General features: G+C 48.3%; 2 protein-coding genes across 5 annotated transcripts in view; one reads left to right on the top strand and one right to left on the bottom strand.

Moving 5' to 3' along the window:
• LOC112456196 overlaps positions 1–19893 on the top strand; it is a 174776-nt gene that overhangs the window by 54423 nt on the left and 100460 nt on the right. The gene's annotated exons all lie outside the window — the stretch shown is intronic.
• Positions 2590–19893, bottom strand: part of LOC112456193 (transcription factor Sp9) — a 77556-nt gene continuing 60252 nt past the window's right edge. For 3 of the 4 annotated variants that reach the window (XM_025018592.1, XM_025018591.1, XM_025018590.1), the window contains one exon: positions 3074–4830. In XM_025018592.1, the coding sequence (XP_024874360.1) occupies positions 3169–4797 (1629 nt within the window). In that variant the 5' untranslated portion in view covers positions 4798–4830 and the 3' untranslated portion in view covers positions 3074–3168. Of the gene's footprint in view, positions 4831–19893 lie in introns of all 4 variants that reach the window. The other variant, XM_025018589.1, reaches the window with a different exon arrangement.

Here is a 19893-nt window from a genome sequence, read left to right as displayed (position 1 = left end):
AAAAAATTTACGGCAAAACTATACGTTAACATGTGTCTCGAGTTAATTAAATATCATTCTATTCTTATCTCGAATCGTAATTTATATACGAACATCCTTTGATGAAAAGTTATTAGTAATCGCAAAGATGTGTGGTTACTTTTTTTAAAAGAATTACAGAAAGTACACGAGTAAAATGATATTTATGCCAAGTTCTATTAAATATTAAAAAAAAGTATTTTATTGAAGATTACTTACTCTCTTCTTAAATATTAAAATTTTATCGAAACATTAATATTATATAAATAGTTACGTTAGTTTAGAAATACAGTAGATGTAATACGATATACGATACTTCAAAGGAAACAAAAGATTATGATAATGATACAGAATAAAAATAAATTTTTTTCGAATTTTTTAAAAATTTATTTTACAGAACACAATGCATATTTTATTTAATGAATTATAACTGTAGTGATTCTGAGTACAGCACAGAACACAGCATGTTGCAGCAGATGTACGTACGATTGTCGTCAGCTTCCGTGAAACAAATAATGGAATGGAGGATAAAGTAGTTACGTAAGTGCGGAAGAGTTGAAGCGGCGTAGAATACCCACCAATCGCTATATCTCGAGCGAGGAAGAATGCTTCCTGCATTAGGAGCGTACGGCCATGGTCGTAAAGGCGCGATGATCTGTGGGTAGAGGGTGAGCAGTGGCTGGTACCGAGGGGGTTGCAAATTGAATAACAAACGTTCACCCTCCTCGGTTAAATCACCGAAAAAAGCCATCCCCCGGGCTTGCACGCTTGCCGCTAGACGTTAACCGCACCCCCCGCGAATTGCTGCGGCGCAACCCCGGCGCGACCCTCTCCGACTGCTTTGCATAACGATCTTATTTCGTAATCTCTGCCATATTGATCCAGTTTACGGCGCCGCGCTTGAAAATTGTTTATTGCGGTGTCTTCGTCAGGGCATGTCGAATCTGCAGCTCCGCGGCACCGCACCTTCGGTGAAACATGAATTCCGTCTTTAAATTAGAAGTTCGTTAAGTTTTTTGTACCAACTTTGCGCGGCGCCTTTGTAAACACTTTATTCTAGCCGCATCCGAGAATGAAAGATCATTTTTCTATAATTGCTTCATTAATTTGCAAACGTATCTATGTTTTAAAAACATGCAATTGTCTCTTGACACGAATTGTTGCTTCTGCTGTCATTGTTTGAAGAATATTGCGCATGTTGTAATCAATTATGACCGGCCAGAATGCTCGGTAGAATCAACTTTATAGAAGCTTAATGATCGCGTGACGCGGCTACTCTACTGTTTAGGCCCGAGAGAGGCGAGCCGAGTCATTCTCGCTAATAAGATCGAGAAGCTGAAGCACGTATCGGGCGCATTTCCCTTGCACTCGCGATGAGGCGATGCCCGACGCCGCGGTGATCGGCGAAATCTGCGAACGGGGAGCGAAGGTCGAAATAAAATCCTGGAGCGGGAAAATAAAGTGGCACGACAAAGTGGGGGGAGGCCCGATGTTATGACGGGACATTTCACGGTTGGCAGGATCTGGGATTTAACGGCCCGTGCGATAATATCGTCCCAGAAGCTCGTGTCCCGCTCGTGCTCCGCCGTGTTCTCCGCTCAGCGTCGTTCTTTGTCGGCCTGTTGATACATTGAGGGTAATATTCGCTAGCGTCAAGACTACGTGACTCTTCATCGCGAATATTTAGATCTATATGTGTCAAAATTAAAAATCATTATTGGCGGATACGCGACGTTGTACTCGCAAAGCAATTATGAATGGACTTACTTTCAATTCGTGCGTAGGAATCACGTTTAGCAGGCGAGGAAGATAAATTAATCCAGGTTGACACGCGCATAGGTTGCACCTTAATAAACAGCGGCAGCAAGAGCGGGGGTCGAGCCAGGAGTTAATAGAAATTAGTGCAGACTGTTTTTTCATAGATTGCAATAGGAAGTCGGCAATTGGGCGGTAGGGACGAGCTTCGTGAATGGAGTGAAAGTCGAATAGAGTCGTCGTTATTCACAAAAGCATTATTTATTTCCTTTTTCTCACTTTAAAATGAATTTATAATTTTTATAATAATACAGTAATAAAGAAGAGTTAATAGTAATAATTAATAATTAATAATTAATAATAATTAATAATAATTCATTGATAATAGTGCGATACTACATCCAAAGGGTGGGCTGATATGAGTTATCGTTCAAGTCCAAGTTCCAAACGTAATCAACAAATTGCCTGGAAAAAATTTTAAATTCACTAAGAAAAATCACTTTCTCGTCAGACAGTGTTCAAGGCCCTGTGTGGTATGAAATCGTTTGGAACCTGTCCGTGTCCATACTCCACGGTCGTTTCTCTTTAATTCGTTCCGTCTCTCGCCTTCCGAAAATGAACGGAAGAGAAGAGTCGGGGCAGGGCGCGAAGTGTTTTGTCGGTGTATGGTACAACGCGACAGTGCTTTATGTATATATATATATATTTATATATATATTTATATATTTATATATATATATATTTATATTTATATATTTATACGGGTTACTTTTCTTTTTACACATCATTACACCGCTTAATTAATATAATATCATCTCTCTTTCTCTCCCTCTCTTTCGCGCCCTATATATATAAATATATATATTATGTACAAATAAAAAAATCCTGAAATATCCGCGTGCGTGCGTTACGAGGACCATCTCCGTATAGTCAGAATACCAGGACGGGGAGTCAGATTCGTGTATGTATCTCCGTGTATGTACTCGTGTCTACGTGTTATGTATCATTCGTGCCTGCGTGTATGATCGCGGCGGACGGACGTGCGGTGGATTGTGACCGGTTGTTGGACGCGAAGTGCGCTCGTAACCGCTTAGAGACTATGTACAGGCGCGGGGGACGAGGGTGAGGGAGTCTGCGCGGTCCCCGGCGTGCCAGGATTCTGTTGCACAGAGTAGGAGTTATTTTGCCGCGAGTGCTGCTGTTGGTGCGATGGGTGATGATGATGGTGATGGTGGTGGTGATGATTCTGGTGTTGCTGATGGTGGTGATGGGGAGTCGACGGATTGATGGTCGAGTGATTCTGCATGAGGTTCAGGTTGAGGGGGTAGGATAGGGGGGAGCCCAGGGCCGTTGCGGCAGCGGTACTGCAGGCACCGGCTCCGGGCCCCACCGGGCTCAGTGCATGCTCATCCCCGCGTGCGGGTGGTGGGCCGCCGGGACGGAGGTTGCGTGATGATGAGGATGGTGCATTAGAGGCGGGAGATGCGGGTGGTGGGGATGGTGTGGGGTCAGAGGCGGCGGGGTCATCTGTATTGGAGTCATGGGGGTTGTCGGCTGATGGCCGAGAGTGGTGGTGGTGGTCTGGGGGGAGGTGGTGTTGCTGGTGTCCTGGCCCGCCACCACCGCTGCCGCCGCCGCCGCCGCCGCTGCCGCCGCTACCGCCAGCTGCTGCTGCTGTTGCTGCTGCTGCTGGGCCTGAGCCGGCTGCTGCGGCGGCTGCGGCTGCGGCACCGAGCTGGAAGTGGGACTCTGCTGACTCCCGTTGTCCTCGCTGTCGGAGCAGGACTCGGCCGACGAGCTCCCCGCTCCCCCCTTGCCCTTGCTGCCGCTGCTGCTGCTGCTGCTGCTGTGGGTCTTGACGTGCTTCGCGAGATGGTCGCTGCGCATGAACCGCTTGTTGCAGACCGGACAGGCGAATCTCTTTTCGCCGGTGTGGGTTCGAAGGTGCCGCTGCAACTCATCCGAACGTGTGAACCGCTTGCCACAGAAAAGCCAGTTGCAAACAAACGGTCGCTCACCAGTGTGCCACCGTAAGTGGGCCTTCAGATGCGACGTTTTCCCGTAGACCTTGCCGCACCCCGGTATGTGGCAGCTATGGATGTTCTTCTTCCTGAGGTGCACGCCGGCGGGACCGAGTCTCTCGGCTTCTTGACAATTCGGACAATCGCAGGTGGCGCGCCCGGTGTAGCGTCTCTGCGAGCGCGGCGAGGGCGCTTGGCTAACGCCGGCGCCCCCGACGCCGACACCGCCGCCGCTGCCCTGAGGGCTTCCGGCACCGGCGCCGGCGCCGGCCGTGGCGGCCGCGTGGTGATGGAGTCCAAATCCGGGCGGCCCGCCCGGTAGCATCGACTTGTACGTATCTTGCAGGAGATTGTGGCCGGCCGTCGTCGCTGTGGTCAGCAAGTGATTGCCGGCCAGCGCTAGGCTCGTCGAGTAGTCGGCCGAATAATTGGCCATTTGCGCCGCGTGGACACCGACGCCGACGGTGCTGCTCACGTCCAGCCATCCGCCGGCAGTCGCGGCGCCGTGCACGTCCCACCAACCGTCGCTCGCTTTAATTCCACCGTGCGTTGCGCCTGGCATCGCGTTGAACGGCCACGATTCGTACGGATGCCTGCCGTACACCGAGCCCAGGGTCGCGCCCTCGACCTTGCCCAGAAGACTACTTTGATGGTGATGCGGGTCACCGGCCGGCTGGGCGCTCGCCGTTCCAGGGAAATACAATTCGCTACCATATTGCGGCGCGGTCGAGGCGCAAGACGTCACCGGCGCCCTGGCGTAACCACCGGTCGTGCTGCCGGCGCTGCTCGTCGCCGTCGGTCTCTGGCTCACTCCCGTCGTTGTGCACCCACCGCTCCCGCCGCCTCCTCCACCTCCGCCGCCGCCTCCCCCGCCGGTGTGCTGTGGCGAGCTGCCGCTGCTCTGCGGACTCTTCTTCCAGGGGTGGAAACCCTTGCCCACGGCTGCGTCCGCCAGCGGCGGCGGGCTCTTGCTGCTTAGCTTGTTGCATTGCGCCGCCAGCATGGCCAGAGGTGTGCCTCGTAGTCCCGGATGATCCTGTAACATAATTGAAAAATCTATGTTTACTCTTTGAACATAATTTTACTGTGTAAGAAAAAGGCTTATTGATATCTCATGATTTTTTTATTTTAAAACATGCATTGTCCGTGTGACGCGATAAGTATAATTCGAGCTAATATTGCTTTTGCATTAGATTTATATCAAGGATTATAAACGTGACAAATTCTTTGTTAAAAGCGACGAATGTTTACGGGCATGCGTGATCTCGCTTTACAACGATGTGCTAACACGCTCGCTCGCGCGCGCACATTACCAGTTCTTTTCGGGATTTTTTAACGTCGGAAACGCTCGTTATGGCGCAATCTCGTCGGTGCGATTACGCAAATCGGTAATAACAACTCTGGAGCGAATTACGTATCGCGCGTATCGATTCACGGGACTATCAGGATACTTTTTCGTGCTAGCGCGGGTCGTAATATCGAAATCTGGCGGTTGGTGGACGCCCATAATCGCCCCGCCGCGTCTAAATCGATCTAAAAAGAAGTCCCGGTCCGGGCCCAGGCCCAAGAAGAGGGAGAAAGAGGAAAGTCTTCCCCTAAGGGCATATAATGACACTAAATTGCCGCTCCTATCCTAGAAGAGATCCAAGATTAGTCGCTGAAAGTAATGAGACCCGGATAGACCGACCGCTCTACCTTAGGCCGCTTTCATGCAAATTGTTCTCGAATCAAGCACAAGGTCGACGTACGATTTCCATGATACCATGATTAAGCGACCCGAAATAACGTGGGAAAATGCTGGGATCTTGGAAACAAGTATGAAGAAGATCAAGATCAACTCGCTTGAGATATCGCGTAAATATGCGACCGGCAACGAGATAAGAATTATAATTTGTGATAGAAGCATGATGAGAACTCTCGATGCAAATTGAGCAAATTCAATTCGGCACAATTTGCGTGTAGATTCCACGGCAGATTTCAATGAGCCTTCCAATTCCGAGAAACTTGCGAGAACTCGTGCTTCTTTCGCGCACACGCGGCCCGAGGAATTAGAGGGAACGCAATTTGTGTCCGAGTTAAAAATTAGAGCGAACGGCAGAAGCCGACTCTGAAACTTTAGATAACGAACTTCATCAAAAGCAGCTCCATGCAAATCGCTCGCGGGGGTAGCGCGGGGATGAAAGGACAAGGAGAGCGTCGGCGGCTACTGAAGGGCCGGAGGCTGAAGAGGAGAGGTCCCGAAGCGGATTTAGACGCGGAGAGGTAAAAGCGAGAGGGTCCGCGGAAGCGGCAGGAAATTAAGGTCTGGAGGGCCGCGCGGCCATTAGCAGCCGGCGCCATGGAGGCGACACGCCCCCACGTGGATTCAACCTTGCGCCAGCAACACCGGCGAAAGACAACGAACGCGCGCACCCTTCCAGGATGGAAGCGACGTGAGAGAGACAGAGAAAGAGAGGGCGCGAGAGGGGAAAGAGAAAGGAAAAACGGAGAAGTCGCGGCCGCACCACACGCTCGATCTATCCTTCGAAGAGATTCGGAGTCCTGCTCGGTTGCCCCGATCATTCATCAACGCGTACAACAAATGTCCCGCTCATATTTCTTCGCGGTAACATGACATATTATTGTATATGGTCGTTATTTAGGTTGCGCTTGTATACGAAGCCGTTTCAAGGCTTTTCGGGTGATTTAGTAATACTGTTACCTTTAAAGTAATAATAAGTTAAATAACTAGGTGTTAAAATGTAGATACGTTTGTAAAAACGATTTACATCTCGAGAAAGCTGCGAATCGAGCGAGATATCTATAGTTTAACGAGACATTTGAACGAGTCGTCGAAAGGTATCGAGAGTTATTATTCGGCAAAATCTCCGAACGCGCTGTGTGATTGCTCCCCGTTACGATGCTCTCGACGAATGGTAGCGCTCGTTGACGCAGAGGTCGTAGAGGGTGACGACTGGCACGGGAGAATTTCCGCGGAGGGTTGAAAGGATGAAATCGTCTCTCCCGCTTTTACGTCGAGAGGGAGGCGGAAGGTTTAGCGCGGTGGAGATCGCAACGGGGTTGAGTGTCTCTCCGCCGGTGTACGAGCCACGCCCTCTTCAAGCTCGATGAGTGCAGGTTGTAGGCAGGCCACGTATCGATCCGCCGGGACAATATGACAGTGGCCTGCGGAGACAACGACGTCCCTCGCGATCAGCTCCCTCCACAGTCTCCATCGCTGAACCCTACGCGTGGATACACGCCCTCCATGACGCGTTGCGCGCGTACGCGTTAACCGTCTCGATCACGATTCGCGACTATTATCACTTTTCTGCCTACCGTCTCTATCTCTTTTCGTCTACCACGATACGCGCTTTCTTCGTAATGAGATATCAATAGCTTCTGAGCTGTCAGCCTCAAGTTGGAATTAATCGCGAGAGATCGTTCGGTCAAACGAACAATCGTGTTGGCGGAAGTGCGACGATCGCGTAGGTGAAAAAGTGCGTAGTACGAAATTGACGGAGCGTAAAGAGTACCGAACTATCAGCACCGGCACCGGCGAGGCCCGGGTCCCTCGCACCCTCCTGTCGGCACGGTTAAAAGGGAGCCGCCGACGTGAAATGGGCACCGGTAGGATCCTTTGTTTTAGCCGCGTGACGTCACGCCCCTCGTAGCCAGCTAGGACTAATAATGCCTGGAGCTACGCCGCGCATAAATTAAAACGAAGAATCCTCGCTTGTCTCGCCTCGTCCCGTCTGTGCCGGCTCGGATCTTTTTCCGAGAACTCATTCGCGCCAAGGCGTCGCGCGATTGCTTCCCGACCGGCGCGGCGCGGCGAGGCCTTACTCGAACGTGCCAGGAAGTATCGACCGCCGCACGAGATCGTTAACGAGATCGGTCACTCGACACCCGATGCGACGCGACGCGGCGCCGGACGGCGGAAAATAAAGCGGAAACGTCGGCGATCGTTCGAGCACGAGCCACGTGACAGCTGAATGCGAGGGAGGTAAAAGACCCGACAGCGAGGGTGCGAAGCAACAAACCGTGGGGTGTCTACCGGTCGAGCTTCGTGGCGAACCGCATCCGACGTCCGTGTCAAACTTTCATTCCCCTTTCAGCTCGAAGAGAACCCTCGTTCGCACATCAGGCGAGACGCGCGTTGATCGGTACCTACTTTATGCATGCACGCTAACAAAGATATCGAGAATTCGTCCAGTTGATCCGAATAACCCCCCCCCCCCCCCTTTAAACATGCAAGAAGAAAATGTTTTCTTTTCTAAAGACAAGAAAATATATCTCTTGCCTTACGGTTACAAATTTTTATTTCTACGAAAACGCAAGTCATTCGAGAAACGACTTAAAAATTTATCTCTGCTATCAAATCGTTGTCGTCGAATTAGCCGGAGACAATTAAAAGAACGACGGAACCGTGGAAAAAGGATTGCTTCGTGGCACCATAATGGAGCGCCGCGCAAAATTAGTCGGCGCTCTTTTCTGCTTTCGGTGTAAAAAGTGTCGGTCGTTCTCGAGAGCCATTGACCGCGATCTCCAAGCACCTGCCGAGCCGGCATGGTCGAGTTTCTGATTGGATCCACCTGCATTGAGCCCCCAACCATGAGTGGTATTGACCAACTACTTCACCACGTCAAAAACTTTGCGTATTTTAATTTCTAGTTTTGTATGTTTAACTGAATCATACTCATTACCTCTCTCTACGCGTTTCTTTTGCCATTTTTATAGATCGTAAAAAATGTTTTACTCTATTACGATATGACACGCTATTTTACTTCATTGTGAAGATGAATATTAATATTTGTTAATACTGGAAAAATTGTTTTAAGTCGGTACCTGATACAAGTATATAGTACGTTTAAGAGTAGTCTTGTTTATATTTTAAGATATTTCAGGAAAGAGCCTGAATTAATCCAAAAATGTAATCCATTTCATATTTATCACATAACGTATGGTGATTTATTTCGTGCTGCGAGTGAAAAATGGGATAAAATTATTCACAAAGCATGTAAATAAGTAACGTAACTATTATTACCATGCAAATTGTAACATGTTACAGATACGGTGTATACCATCGGATTATAATTTAAAATGGTATTATTACTTCTGCCTGAAACGATCTCGTTGGCATTATTCTCTTTACAATCTCGATACGCTTACGCGGACACGCAAAACATTCCGCGGGGGAAAGAAATGTACCTAGATCGAGCGGGATCGAATTGTTGAACGCGATTTCCATACCGCGCTAATTACTCGTCCGAGGTACAAGTCGGGCGAAACGTAGCGGACGGCACGGAATGCCGTTGCACGTTGAACGTGGCCAGGTCTTCGTCGGGTCGGGCGCGCTGGGCACGTACGTCAACGAAGGGTTACGCGGGCAGGCCTTCCCTCGGCGAGGAGAGCGATGCCAGCGATAGTACGAATGCGGGTTACTTCGAATGCTAATTATTTGTTTATCAGCCTCCGCATGCAACCGCGCCGGCACGCAGCCCAGTGTCCCGATAAGAAGCGGTGCCCCTTGAAGCTGTTGCGCGCTAGAGTTATATACGCTCGACGTCGGCCTCGCAGATAATTGCCGCGATTATAAAAACGTTCGCTTTGCCTCGCTCGTCTTTCTCGTTATCGGACTGGCCGTCGACTTCGATATACTCGTTTCCTACGTTGTTTCCCCACGTCGTTTCGCGGCTTCCTCCCTCCCTCTCGCTCTTTTTCCCGATACTTCTTTTCCTCCGTTCTTCGCGGTTATCTTGAAGTGCAAATTAAGATTTAATACGCATGATCGAGTTAAAAAGTACTCACTACCGTACGTATATTCGTACGAATGCGAACGGCGATATCGAAGTAGTAAGAATACAAAGTTTAACTAGTAGCAGAATTTTCTAGTTTGCAGCAATGTTGCGTGACGTAGAATTGCACGTTACGATGATAGTTCGTAAGTTGAAAAAAAAAGGAAATAAAAACTTTTTCCCATTGGTTACAAGACGCGTTATCCGAGCAACCTCATTGCATTTATAAAGTTAATTGTATGATAGCACTATATCCACGTAGCGTCCATATAGGTCATGCAATATGTATTGTGCAAATTCTGCGCAAGATATGACGTTGAGCCAAAGTAAATTCGACACGGATTAACACCGCGAGAGATAAATTTTCAGTCGTGTAGTTCATACGTCGCTCAAACGCGCTCTCACATATAATAATCGCGGCTTCTCTCCCCCCCCTCCCCCCGCCTAATAGTTGCGAAAATCTTTTCACGTTGGCGACTGGCACCTCGTTTTCCTTCCGCCTCGTTTCTCCGGCTTCGCGAACCCGGACCCCTCGATCGACCGGTAGCGATGGAACAAAATTGTATATTCGCACGCAACGCGACTGCCATTATATATACGGGAGAGAAGCTAGCCGCGAGGTCGTCGGTCCTCCTTTCGACAAAATGGCGCTGCTTTTCTTGCTCTCGTCGGTATCTTCTCTTTTAATCTCGCGCGCGACACTGACCGCGTCCCCAACAAATGGATTTTTAACTCGGCCCGTCTCTAAGCCGCCCGAGGTCCACCCAGCGACGAACGTCAGTGGCGATCAACTTACCGGGCGACTTTGTTACACGAGGGACGTGGCGTATCGCGCCTAGCATCAACGATCGCGATCATTAACGAGATACACTATATACGGCTAGATTGCTCGAATCTCGTGAGCTCGAGAACGTCGAACAAACTCCGCTAATTTTTCCAGGACGCTTGTAAGATAGAATTCAAATCTATCTGCAACTCGGGGACCATCTCCACGGCAGCGCTCTCGTCGTAACACCGCGCGTGCAAGACGTTTATTAATACCGGAGATTTCAAATGAAAGAGAATTAAGTAATACGTCTTATCTGTCTGTCGTATCGTTCGCTCATAAATAATTATTAGCAAATTAAATTACGCGCGATAAATTTTTCTGAATATTAGGAAACGCACGAGAAGCGATCGGGCGCGGAAGAAGGGAGAAAAAGAGGAGGTTTTCTGCAAAGGACGGGATTAATAATCTTATTCATGAGTGACCGCAGGCCGGCGCCGAACAGCGCCGCACTGTGACGGAACCTCCGTTAGTTCCCACCGGAGCCGAGCTACCTGTTATCCTCTGCCTGCTAAATTATGTTTTTTAATTAAATCCATCGTAAAGGAGCGGCTCGCCTGTATACCTCACTCGCCGCCCTTCTCGGCCGGGTCTCCTATTCCCTTCTCGCACGCCGCGTTACGAAAGAGCCGATCGTACGTCCGAGAGTGTCTACGTCGGGTAACCGTGGCTCGAGGCCAAAACAGGGAGCTATCCAAATTTATTCGGCTATCCTATAGCCCGAGAGGCATCTCCTACTTTGCCTCCTTTTTGCTCCTCCTCCCGACGGCATCGAATTTTTTTTTTCCTTTGCCGCGGACCCTCGACAAATTTCAAATCGCCCTTGGATCCAATGATTTCCGGGTAAAGATGTAAATCGGGTTTAATATTGTGAGATATTTCTCTATTTAGCATACTCTATTTCGTGATAAATTTCACCTTTGTCCATCACTAATCAATTCTCATATGTTAATAAGATCGATTATGGATCCTTGTATAGTAACGTAAGCGAAGTACTATAAACTAGCAGCTTTTAGTTTAAGATTAAAGAGAGCGCCAAACTGTTCGTTGGGCAAACAGTGAAAAAGAAGCGGATGGAAATGGGGGGGGGGGCAGACAGAAGAGAAGGACTACCAATTCATTAGCTCTCGTAAATCCGTCGCCCCCGCCGGCGTTGAATATTAAGCGGGCATTACGCGGAGGGAGGGGGGGTCCGGTTATAACTCGTAGCCAGTTAACACCGGTATCATCTTCCCGACCTTCCGCACTCCTGGTGCGCGGTTATTCCAATGCACTTCCGAACAAGAATCCTCGGTTATCAACAAGTCGCAAAGTTGACGAAAAGTTCGATAACGCCGCACTCAATTTTCGGCAAAAATCGCGACTCATTTTTCAAACGTTACGTCTTCATTAGGATAATGAGGGCGGAGTAAATCTCGAGGGGCACGGTCGCCTGCTTGCGCGCCCGCGCGCACGCGGTTGAGAGAGTGCATTTCCAGAATGCCCTTGTCGAGGAACGACGGAAGCAGCCGCACATTTGCATAGAGTTAATTTAGTGGTACATAAAATTCCGCAGCCAATTAGCGCCGGAGTGTCCGATCTATCGCCCGGCCAGCCGTTTTAACGCGTTTCGCTCGCCGCGGAACGCTTCTAATTTAGGAAGACGGTGACCCCCTTAAGAGACCGGAGACATTCTCGCCCCATTAAAAAAACCCGCGCTTCTTTGCACAGGTTTTATCATCTCGTACGAGTTTTACTGTCAGGTATACTAGCAGCGCCACTTTTACGTCTCGGACTAATATTCGGGCCACCCACCCTAATATTCATATTCGAGGAAAAGTTTTTATCCTTCGGACGCAGCGCCGACATGTATTTTGTCTGAAATTGCATCTAATTAAAATACTAACTGATTGAGAGAATACATGAATATGCGATTTGTACAGATTATTAAAAGCGCATCGTTTATATCTCGTTAAAAGTCTTTCGCTTGAGCTGATGCTGCCGATATATCAAAATGTGATTTTTACATACAGAAAGAGTTTGGCCCTCTTCATTTAAATCCTCCATTTATTACTATTTCCTACTAGCTCTAATAAGATATCGCCGCGAGGCAGGCAAGCGATATATATGTATCGGTCGGCGCTCATTGACTCGAAGTCCCACGGAATCGGAGGCCATTCGTAATTCTAGATCTCGACAAAGCTCATACCGGAGCTTCGCACGGAAGCGGATCAAGCACGGAAAGCGCAAAACGCGTTGTACGTCGGAAGCCGTGCATTAGCATATAGACGGAGTTGCCTCCTGGCGATGGTGTTGGGTAGGTAGGTAGCCACCAAGGGGCTCTTATTTATTAACGATGTATTCTTCACTACTACGCGCCGTATTTGCTCACTTTGTTCTCGTTAACCCTTCCCACCTTCCTCCGCCGTGAGGTCCGCGCTGAACTACTCGACTAAATAAAACCAATTTGACCGAGATAGGGTAGGAGCGTATGCGGTAGCGGTCAAAGGATGACTAAGCCGGACAGGTTGATTAACTCACTGATGCACTATTCAATTTCGATCTGATATCTGAAAACTCTCCATATGATAAAATGCGATGCAATGACGAAGCTCTTAATAAAATTATTCAAGTAACTGAAATAAGAACTGCATTTACGATTTTTTTACAATAGAAATTTATGTAATTAAAGAATTCTCTTTTCTAACTATATACAGACGAGAGAAATGAAAAGGAAAGGGAGAATTTTTTATATACCATTGAAATGGACAACAATTATTTTACGTCGTCCATTAATTTTTTCTCTGTACAATTTATGCTTTCCTAAATGTTCATTCAGTTATTTATACGTGTTACAAATTACATTAACCGCGTCTGATCAATCGCGTCGTAAAGTGCGTATTATAATTTCGAAAATACTAAGCCACGGATTCCTGCCCAATGTTCCGAAAGGACACTCGGTCTCGGGGCGTTTAATAAATTTCTCTATCTGTGCGCTTCCATTCTCGTGGACGTTCACAGCTGTTTGTAACTCGCGGGGACTCGTAGCGACAATAATTTCTGAATAGCGCGCCGGGCTCGGCCTCCTTATTATGACGCGTGAAAGGCGCGCGGTCGTAAGCACGCCTTTATCAGCCGTTTCAGGTAGACTAGCACGGGGTCCGTCTCCCGATCGTTCGCCCTCCTAGACGTGTCTACCGAAAAACTTCCCCGTCCTCGTATATTTAAAGTTTTATAGCTGCAGCTACACGGTGGTCCCGGTCGGCGGCTTTCTTTCAATTACGAAAGTTCCACGTAGAATCGACGTGTAAATAGCGTCGACGCCGGATTGCTTGGCAGAATGATAGGCCGATAAATTAGGCCTGTATTAGCATTTAAACGATGGAGCGGTCCATCGACGATCTCGATGGCTCTCGATTACTGCGAGAACCGCGAAACGAGAAGAGGAACGAGACGGTTTGCGCTATCTCCCGCCATTGCTACCATTGATTGGATGAAGAACTCCGCTCGATGCGTCCTTCGTCATTCGAAAAGGAAAAAAAAAGAATGACAAGAATGTCTATTATCATTTTCGGAATTCGCGGCTTTCTTTGTAAAAGTTGGCGTTACGTCGTACGGATAATTTATTCGAAAGTGAATTCTCACGCTAAGGTATTAGTTTCACCGTCAGACATTTTCCATTATTGCGCGTTTACGAGGAAATGCGGTACACCGCGTATTTTATTAAGCGATAAAGTGTTCAGCATTAATACATAACAGTTCTCCTAGAACAGAAACAGTAACAACCTTCTGGTATAATAGCGAATAGATGAAGGTCAGACGAGTACGTATTAATATTTGATAACTATCGTGTCCATGGGAGCACGCCGAAGTAATTACGAGCACACTCGCTCTCCCACATTCACGCTTCGTGAACTGAATTTCGAAGACGAACTTTAAATAATTCATGGAAGCGTGTACGACGTTGTCGAGATCGTTTTTTCGCTCGCTGCACGAGAGTTGCATGCGTGGAGTCGAATGACTCGTGTGACTCTTGTCGCTTTCATCTCAGCGATATGCATGCGATTATCTGTCTGGCAAACGGTCCACGAGACGGACAAGACCGGAGAGACGGAGAGTATAATACTCCGACGTTCTCCTGAAGATCGACCACACACACGCCGCTCCTGTTATCACCTGCTTCCGAGCGATATTATTTATCCGGGGCATTTCCGAGCACGACCACCGATAGATGACGGCGCCGTAATATAGTCGCGGAGACGTTTTACGAGACGCAAAAGAGCCGGCCGAACGAATACGGCAGTCAAACGAGACGCGCGGACGAGAGCGAATGCGGCGCACGAGCTGATAAATTTACGCCAGGCGGCTCGCCTGTGATCGCCGTAAGTGGCCCTTTTACGACGGAAGGTTACATTGAAGCGCGGAATACACGTCCGATACGCGCCCGCCTCTCGCGCGATCACAAGCGGAATCTCGTGGAGCGAAGGGGGCACGCCACCGTCGTCGGGGCCCGCCGGGGCCCGCGCACCTGCAAATGTTTACGTTCACTTAAAAAGTCATAAAGATCTGGCGCTTCGGTAAATCTACGCGGCGTGCTACTTCTCCGGGGTGATAACGAGCGCCGCGAACGACCCGGTCGCCGGCCTTGAAGACGATGTGACGCCCGAGACGATCGACGGTGCCGACTTTGGAATTGGAGCCGCGATGACGGGCCGCCGCGCCGCGCCGCGCCGTTCCCTCGGAGTGCTCACGCACGAGAGCACACACGCGAGATTCGCACGCACGCGGTGCGGCGGCAGGTTTTACCACTTTCTACGTGCAATTTAAGCGATAGCAGGGATGGACGTATTTGCGCGCCGTTTTCGGCAGAGCGACATAAAGATGTGCCCGCGCGATAACATCATTTTAACGTTAATGCGTACCTTCCAGTATGACTTTATTACGCGAAGCATTCATTTTCTTATCTACCCTCACGGTCCAATGGATCGAAAAAATATATCATTAAGAATAGATCGATGGAAAAAAATGTCAGGATACACAGGAGCGAATACCATTTTCCGAACGTGATATAATCTATCGATAGATCGACGAATGTCAGGGTGCCTCGGTGCACCTGCGTGTCGCAATCATCCTTCTCCTATTCGATGCGAGAGAGATTGGCGTCTAATCGCGCCCACCGACGTGGCACTTGGACCGCGGCGGATACGACAAGATCGTTGGCGAACTAATGTGCGACCGGTCCGCGTGGCGATCCTCCCCGCGCGCACCTTAAACGTCGGCTTATCGGAGTCGTTCGGTAGGATAAACAAAAGCGCCGCGTCGGGCCGACGAGGTAATTTAGCAGCGGACGCGACCCGCTTTCTCACTCTCTCGCCCGGCGAATCCTCGTGTCTACGAGTCGAGTAATACAGCCGGGGCCGCCTCGCCTTCGCCGAACGGGGCGATGTGTTACCAACGGCGTTACGGCAACAAACTGGCACTAAATCACCTTTGGCAGACCACGTGAACCCGTTCATCTCGGCGGCCGGACGCAGCTGCCGCTAAAGTAAAGCGGTTAAAGATCCAATCTCTCGAGGAGAGCCGCGCGCTCTTTCTCTCCCTCTCGTCTCGGCGCTATAATATTCCGAGCAAAAAAGATACGCGCGCGCGCGCGCGCGGTCTTCCGAGGTCGGCCTCGCAAATAGCTCGAGAACTTGTAAAGCATCGCGCATCTTGCACGAGCATCAACGATAGGAGGTCGTTTCCGCAACGGAATCAATTCGACGTCATTTCGTGATTTCTTTGAATGGTCAGTCCGCGATCTTTCAACTGTGACAAATATAGTCTATCGAAGAATTAAGAGAGTCAGTTAAATAATGACCACATAAGTATCGAATTCCGGGATGTTGCTGCCAGTTATGAACTGTGCGAAGTTTCCATAGACCTGTCACGTTTAAGTAGGTGACTATAGACGTACTTAACACGCTGCGAACGTAACTGACGGGGACTATAAATCTACCCGGTTGCGAAACAGGTGGCTCTATTCTCGAAGAAAGTGCGCTTTACACGATACCCGGTGGTGAACGTCAGCCAGTTAATTCTGGCGTTAAATGCATGAAATACATTATTTATCGTAATAATATAATTTCCGACGTTTGTATCATTGATTCATTACGTACGAATGACGATGCGTTATATCGTTATTATTATCGTTATATCGGTAATAATGTTGGCACGAAGATTCAATCGTAATAGGCTCCACCAGCGACTTGTAATGTCGAGCCGATAATGTCAAAAGGTTAACGCAAAGATCACCGGAATAGAACGAGACGCGCGAGCTTTAACGTTGCCTAGTTGCGTGTATCTCGATTTGTCGAACGAAAGAGCACCAGCGCGAGCGATAGAGGAGGCATCGATCGCGCTCAAAGTCGAGAGTAAACGTTTCGATCGGCGCGGGGAGAGCATTATGCGCGCGCGAGAGACAAAAGCGTTTCCACGTAAAAATTTAAATAATATATCGAAAAGCGTCGTGTTACAGACAGTAATTTAGGAGGGCCGCAACACCGCGAGTTAAAGGCGAAGGCGGAATTAAGCGGTCCTCTTCCTCAGCGCCCGCCAACGAGACGCTTTACGATCGGTACACGCGCGTAATACCTATAATCGTTGCACGTGTAACCCGTGCTTGAGGGGAACCTGTGCTTTCTATCTCGTTAGCGCATGGTACCAGGGTGTCCGCGGCAACGATTTTAAATCGCGAATTACCGCGCTATTAAAAATTATCCAGGCGTACGTCATTTAGGATATCCCGTATCGCCCGCGATGATCGCGATCGCGATTCTCAACATGAGCTGATTGATAAAGAGAATAGAACGGTTTAGAAAAAAATGTACACAAGAGTAAAAAAATAATGAAGACAAGTATATGGAAATGGTAAAAGGTAGAACTGGTACGTACGTTAGAGAAAGTTTCTTGCTCGTGTGCGTAATTGACATGACGTGAAAAATACCTTTAATGGCATCGGTCGACGAAGCGATAAAGTTTACCGACACGCACGTCACTGTGTTATTAAAGTCAACTGAACACCATTAAAAATATTTCTCACGTTGTCTATTACGAGAGATCGTAATTTCAGATATTTTCTTATTTTATATATGATTATTATTGAGCATGTAGCATTATAATTAATATTTCGCACTTAATAGAGCAGTGCATCGATGATGTTGCTCTTTAAAGGATGATTCAGCCTACATGATTAAAAATATAGCTATTTATAAATATATGGAGATGTAAACAGTATGACATTCAAATCAATTAACTAAAGAGATTAACGAATAATATATGTTAAATGTGCATATGAATTATCGAAAAATATTGAAATATTGAAGTATCGAGGCAAAATTATCGTTGTATTGTTTAGTATTCGTAGTCGCGCGGTTAACATTCGCGAAAATGAGCGTTGTATGTGCACAGATATCAGTACTGGCGAATCGACCGGATCTCGAACAAAATGGTTCGCGTGTCTTCCGTGCCAACTTCGCAAAATTTATTGCTTCATCGTGCTTTCGCACGGTAGATTCGCGATACCCTCGCTCGTTCGTCTTATCTCGCGGCGAATCGCGCGTTTTGAAATTATGCAAATCATTTTTCCCGACGTTACATCTTGGACTTCCCGACGACTCCATAAGCGAGAGGTTTCGACCGTAAAACGCCACCGATCCCTCGGGGCAAGTATCGAACATTGTTCCGCTGTCAGTTGGTATTTTCATCGGGAAACAAGATTTAATATCAGCAAATTTAATTTAAAGAGATGACACGCGCGCGATCCTCGTTGCTGCCGATTGTAAAATTCGCCTGGGGACGCGAGTTCGTGAGGATCATGGTTAATACGATTCGCGAATACGGGACCGGGAACGCGTGGAATCGGTTTATCAGATCGTCGCTATTGAATCGCTCCATTAGGAGCGCATCTAATCGCAAGTTGACCCTCGAAATGACGGGCCACCCTCGTTCTCGAGAACCGAGCTCCGACGGGGCGCTCTGCAACAGACTGTGACATATTAGGCTACCCCCGCCCTCGCAAAAGGGGGCATCATCCCCGACTGTAAGGACCTCGTAAAGAGGGTGATCCCCGCGACCGAATTTATTGTTTCACGATTTGTTGGACGAGCGAGCGAACCGGGCCGTGGGAGCGAGATCTGTCGCGGTCGGTTCGCCCTGGGTAACCTAACGCATCGACAAGCCGCATATAAATATATTATCGTCATTGCGCGGAAAGATTGCGGAGCGATCGCCGAAGATGGTTGTGCCGGAGGAGCGGTAATGTTCGTGAGCACGCGAGTGGATGCTTACCGTCGCGCCTCCCGGCGATTTTATCGCCACGACGGAAGTTTGAATAATCGTTGACTGTCGGGTGAATTACATTGTTCTGACAATGTGATATACAGGATACGTCGAAAGCGTACTAGTAAGCTAATAAATTAAGTTCATCGGAAATGCGTTTGCAATCTCGGGTTATCTGCTAATCTCGTTAGATGGGTTTCGGAACAGTATTAACATTATGGATATTTCATAGCACATCGTAATGTTAAGTATTAGTTATAGTATCCAATATTGAGAAATCTTTAATACACACATGTGTCGTTAATAGGGGAAAAAGAGAGGAATTAAATGTTAAAAGAGAAGATGCTGCCTATCAGAGATGGTTAATTTAATGCTCGATGATAAAGAGCTTCGTAAATAAGCGGCTAAACATGGAAAGCCATGTGAATCTCCCCCTACATAAAAATTCATAAATGAGCGAACGAGAAAACGTTCCCTCGATTCTCGAGGACGCGCTCATAAATCGTCGGCGGCAGTGCGTTGTCCTTCAGAGAGGGGACAGAGGGAACTCCGTTTTCCTAATTCACTGGCGGATGTCGCGCCGGAATAGAACATGGCGAGAGCGCCATCCGATCCGTAAATCTAACGGTATCGGCTGCGACGACGACGACGACGACGACGGGGTCGTTACGCAATGCGCGGAGAGGATAATTCGTCACCTCCGGGTACGTAGAGCGCGATAGGGATACCGAAATGCAAATTATCCGGCTTGCTAGAATGCGAGTGAGCGAGCGAGCGAGCTGAACTGATGCTGGAAAATCGGAGTCGCGTCCCGTTGACCGGCCCTCGTTCGCCAAGTCCGGTTTCTCCTGCCGCGCCTTTTCAGCGCGTCTTTTTTCCTTATTACGCGAACTACGTAAGATCCCCGATACGATCTAGATTCGTCGACTCGGTCAGCGTCGCCCGGAATCTGTTCTACGAAAATATAGGCGAGTTGCAACGCCACAAGATCAATCTTCCGCATCACCTTTCACGACCGCGCGTTTTCCTCTCGTTAGTCGGATATAAATTGCGTTTATTATCTGCGTTAATTCACATAGGATCCAGTAAATATCTAGATAAAAAATTTAAAATGTTTATTTTATCAAAAGTATTACGTTTCAAGCATTCTTGAAAATCCACACGTTAAGTTCTGGTGTAACGTTTGTTTGCGATGTCA

Source organism: Temnothorax curvispinosus, unplaced genomic scaffold, assembly GCF_003070985.1.
Source record: "Temnothorax curvispinosus isolate PA1 unplaced genomic scaffold, ASM307098v1 QBEX01006657.1, whole genome shotgun sequence".
NCBI classification, from domain to species: Eukaryota; Metazoa; Arthropoda; class Insecta; order Hymenoptera; family Formicidae; genus Temnothorax; species Temnothorax curvispinosus.
The sequence above is the reverse complement of the archived record's forward strand: the minus strand, read 5'-3'. Positions and strand labels throughout refer to the sequence as shown.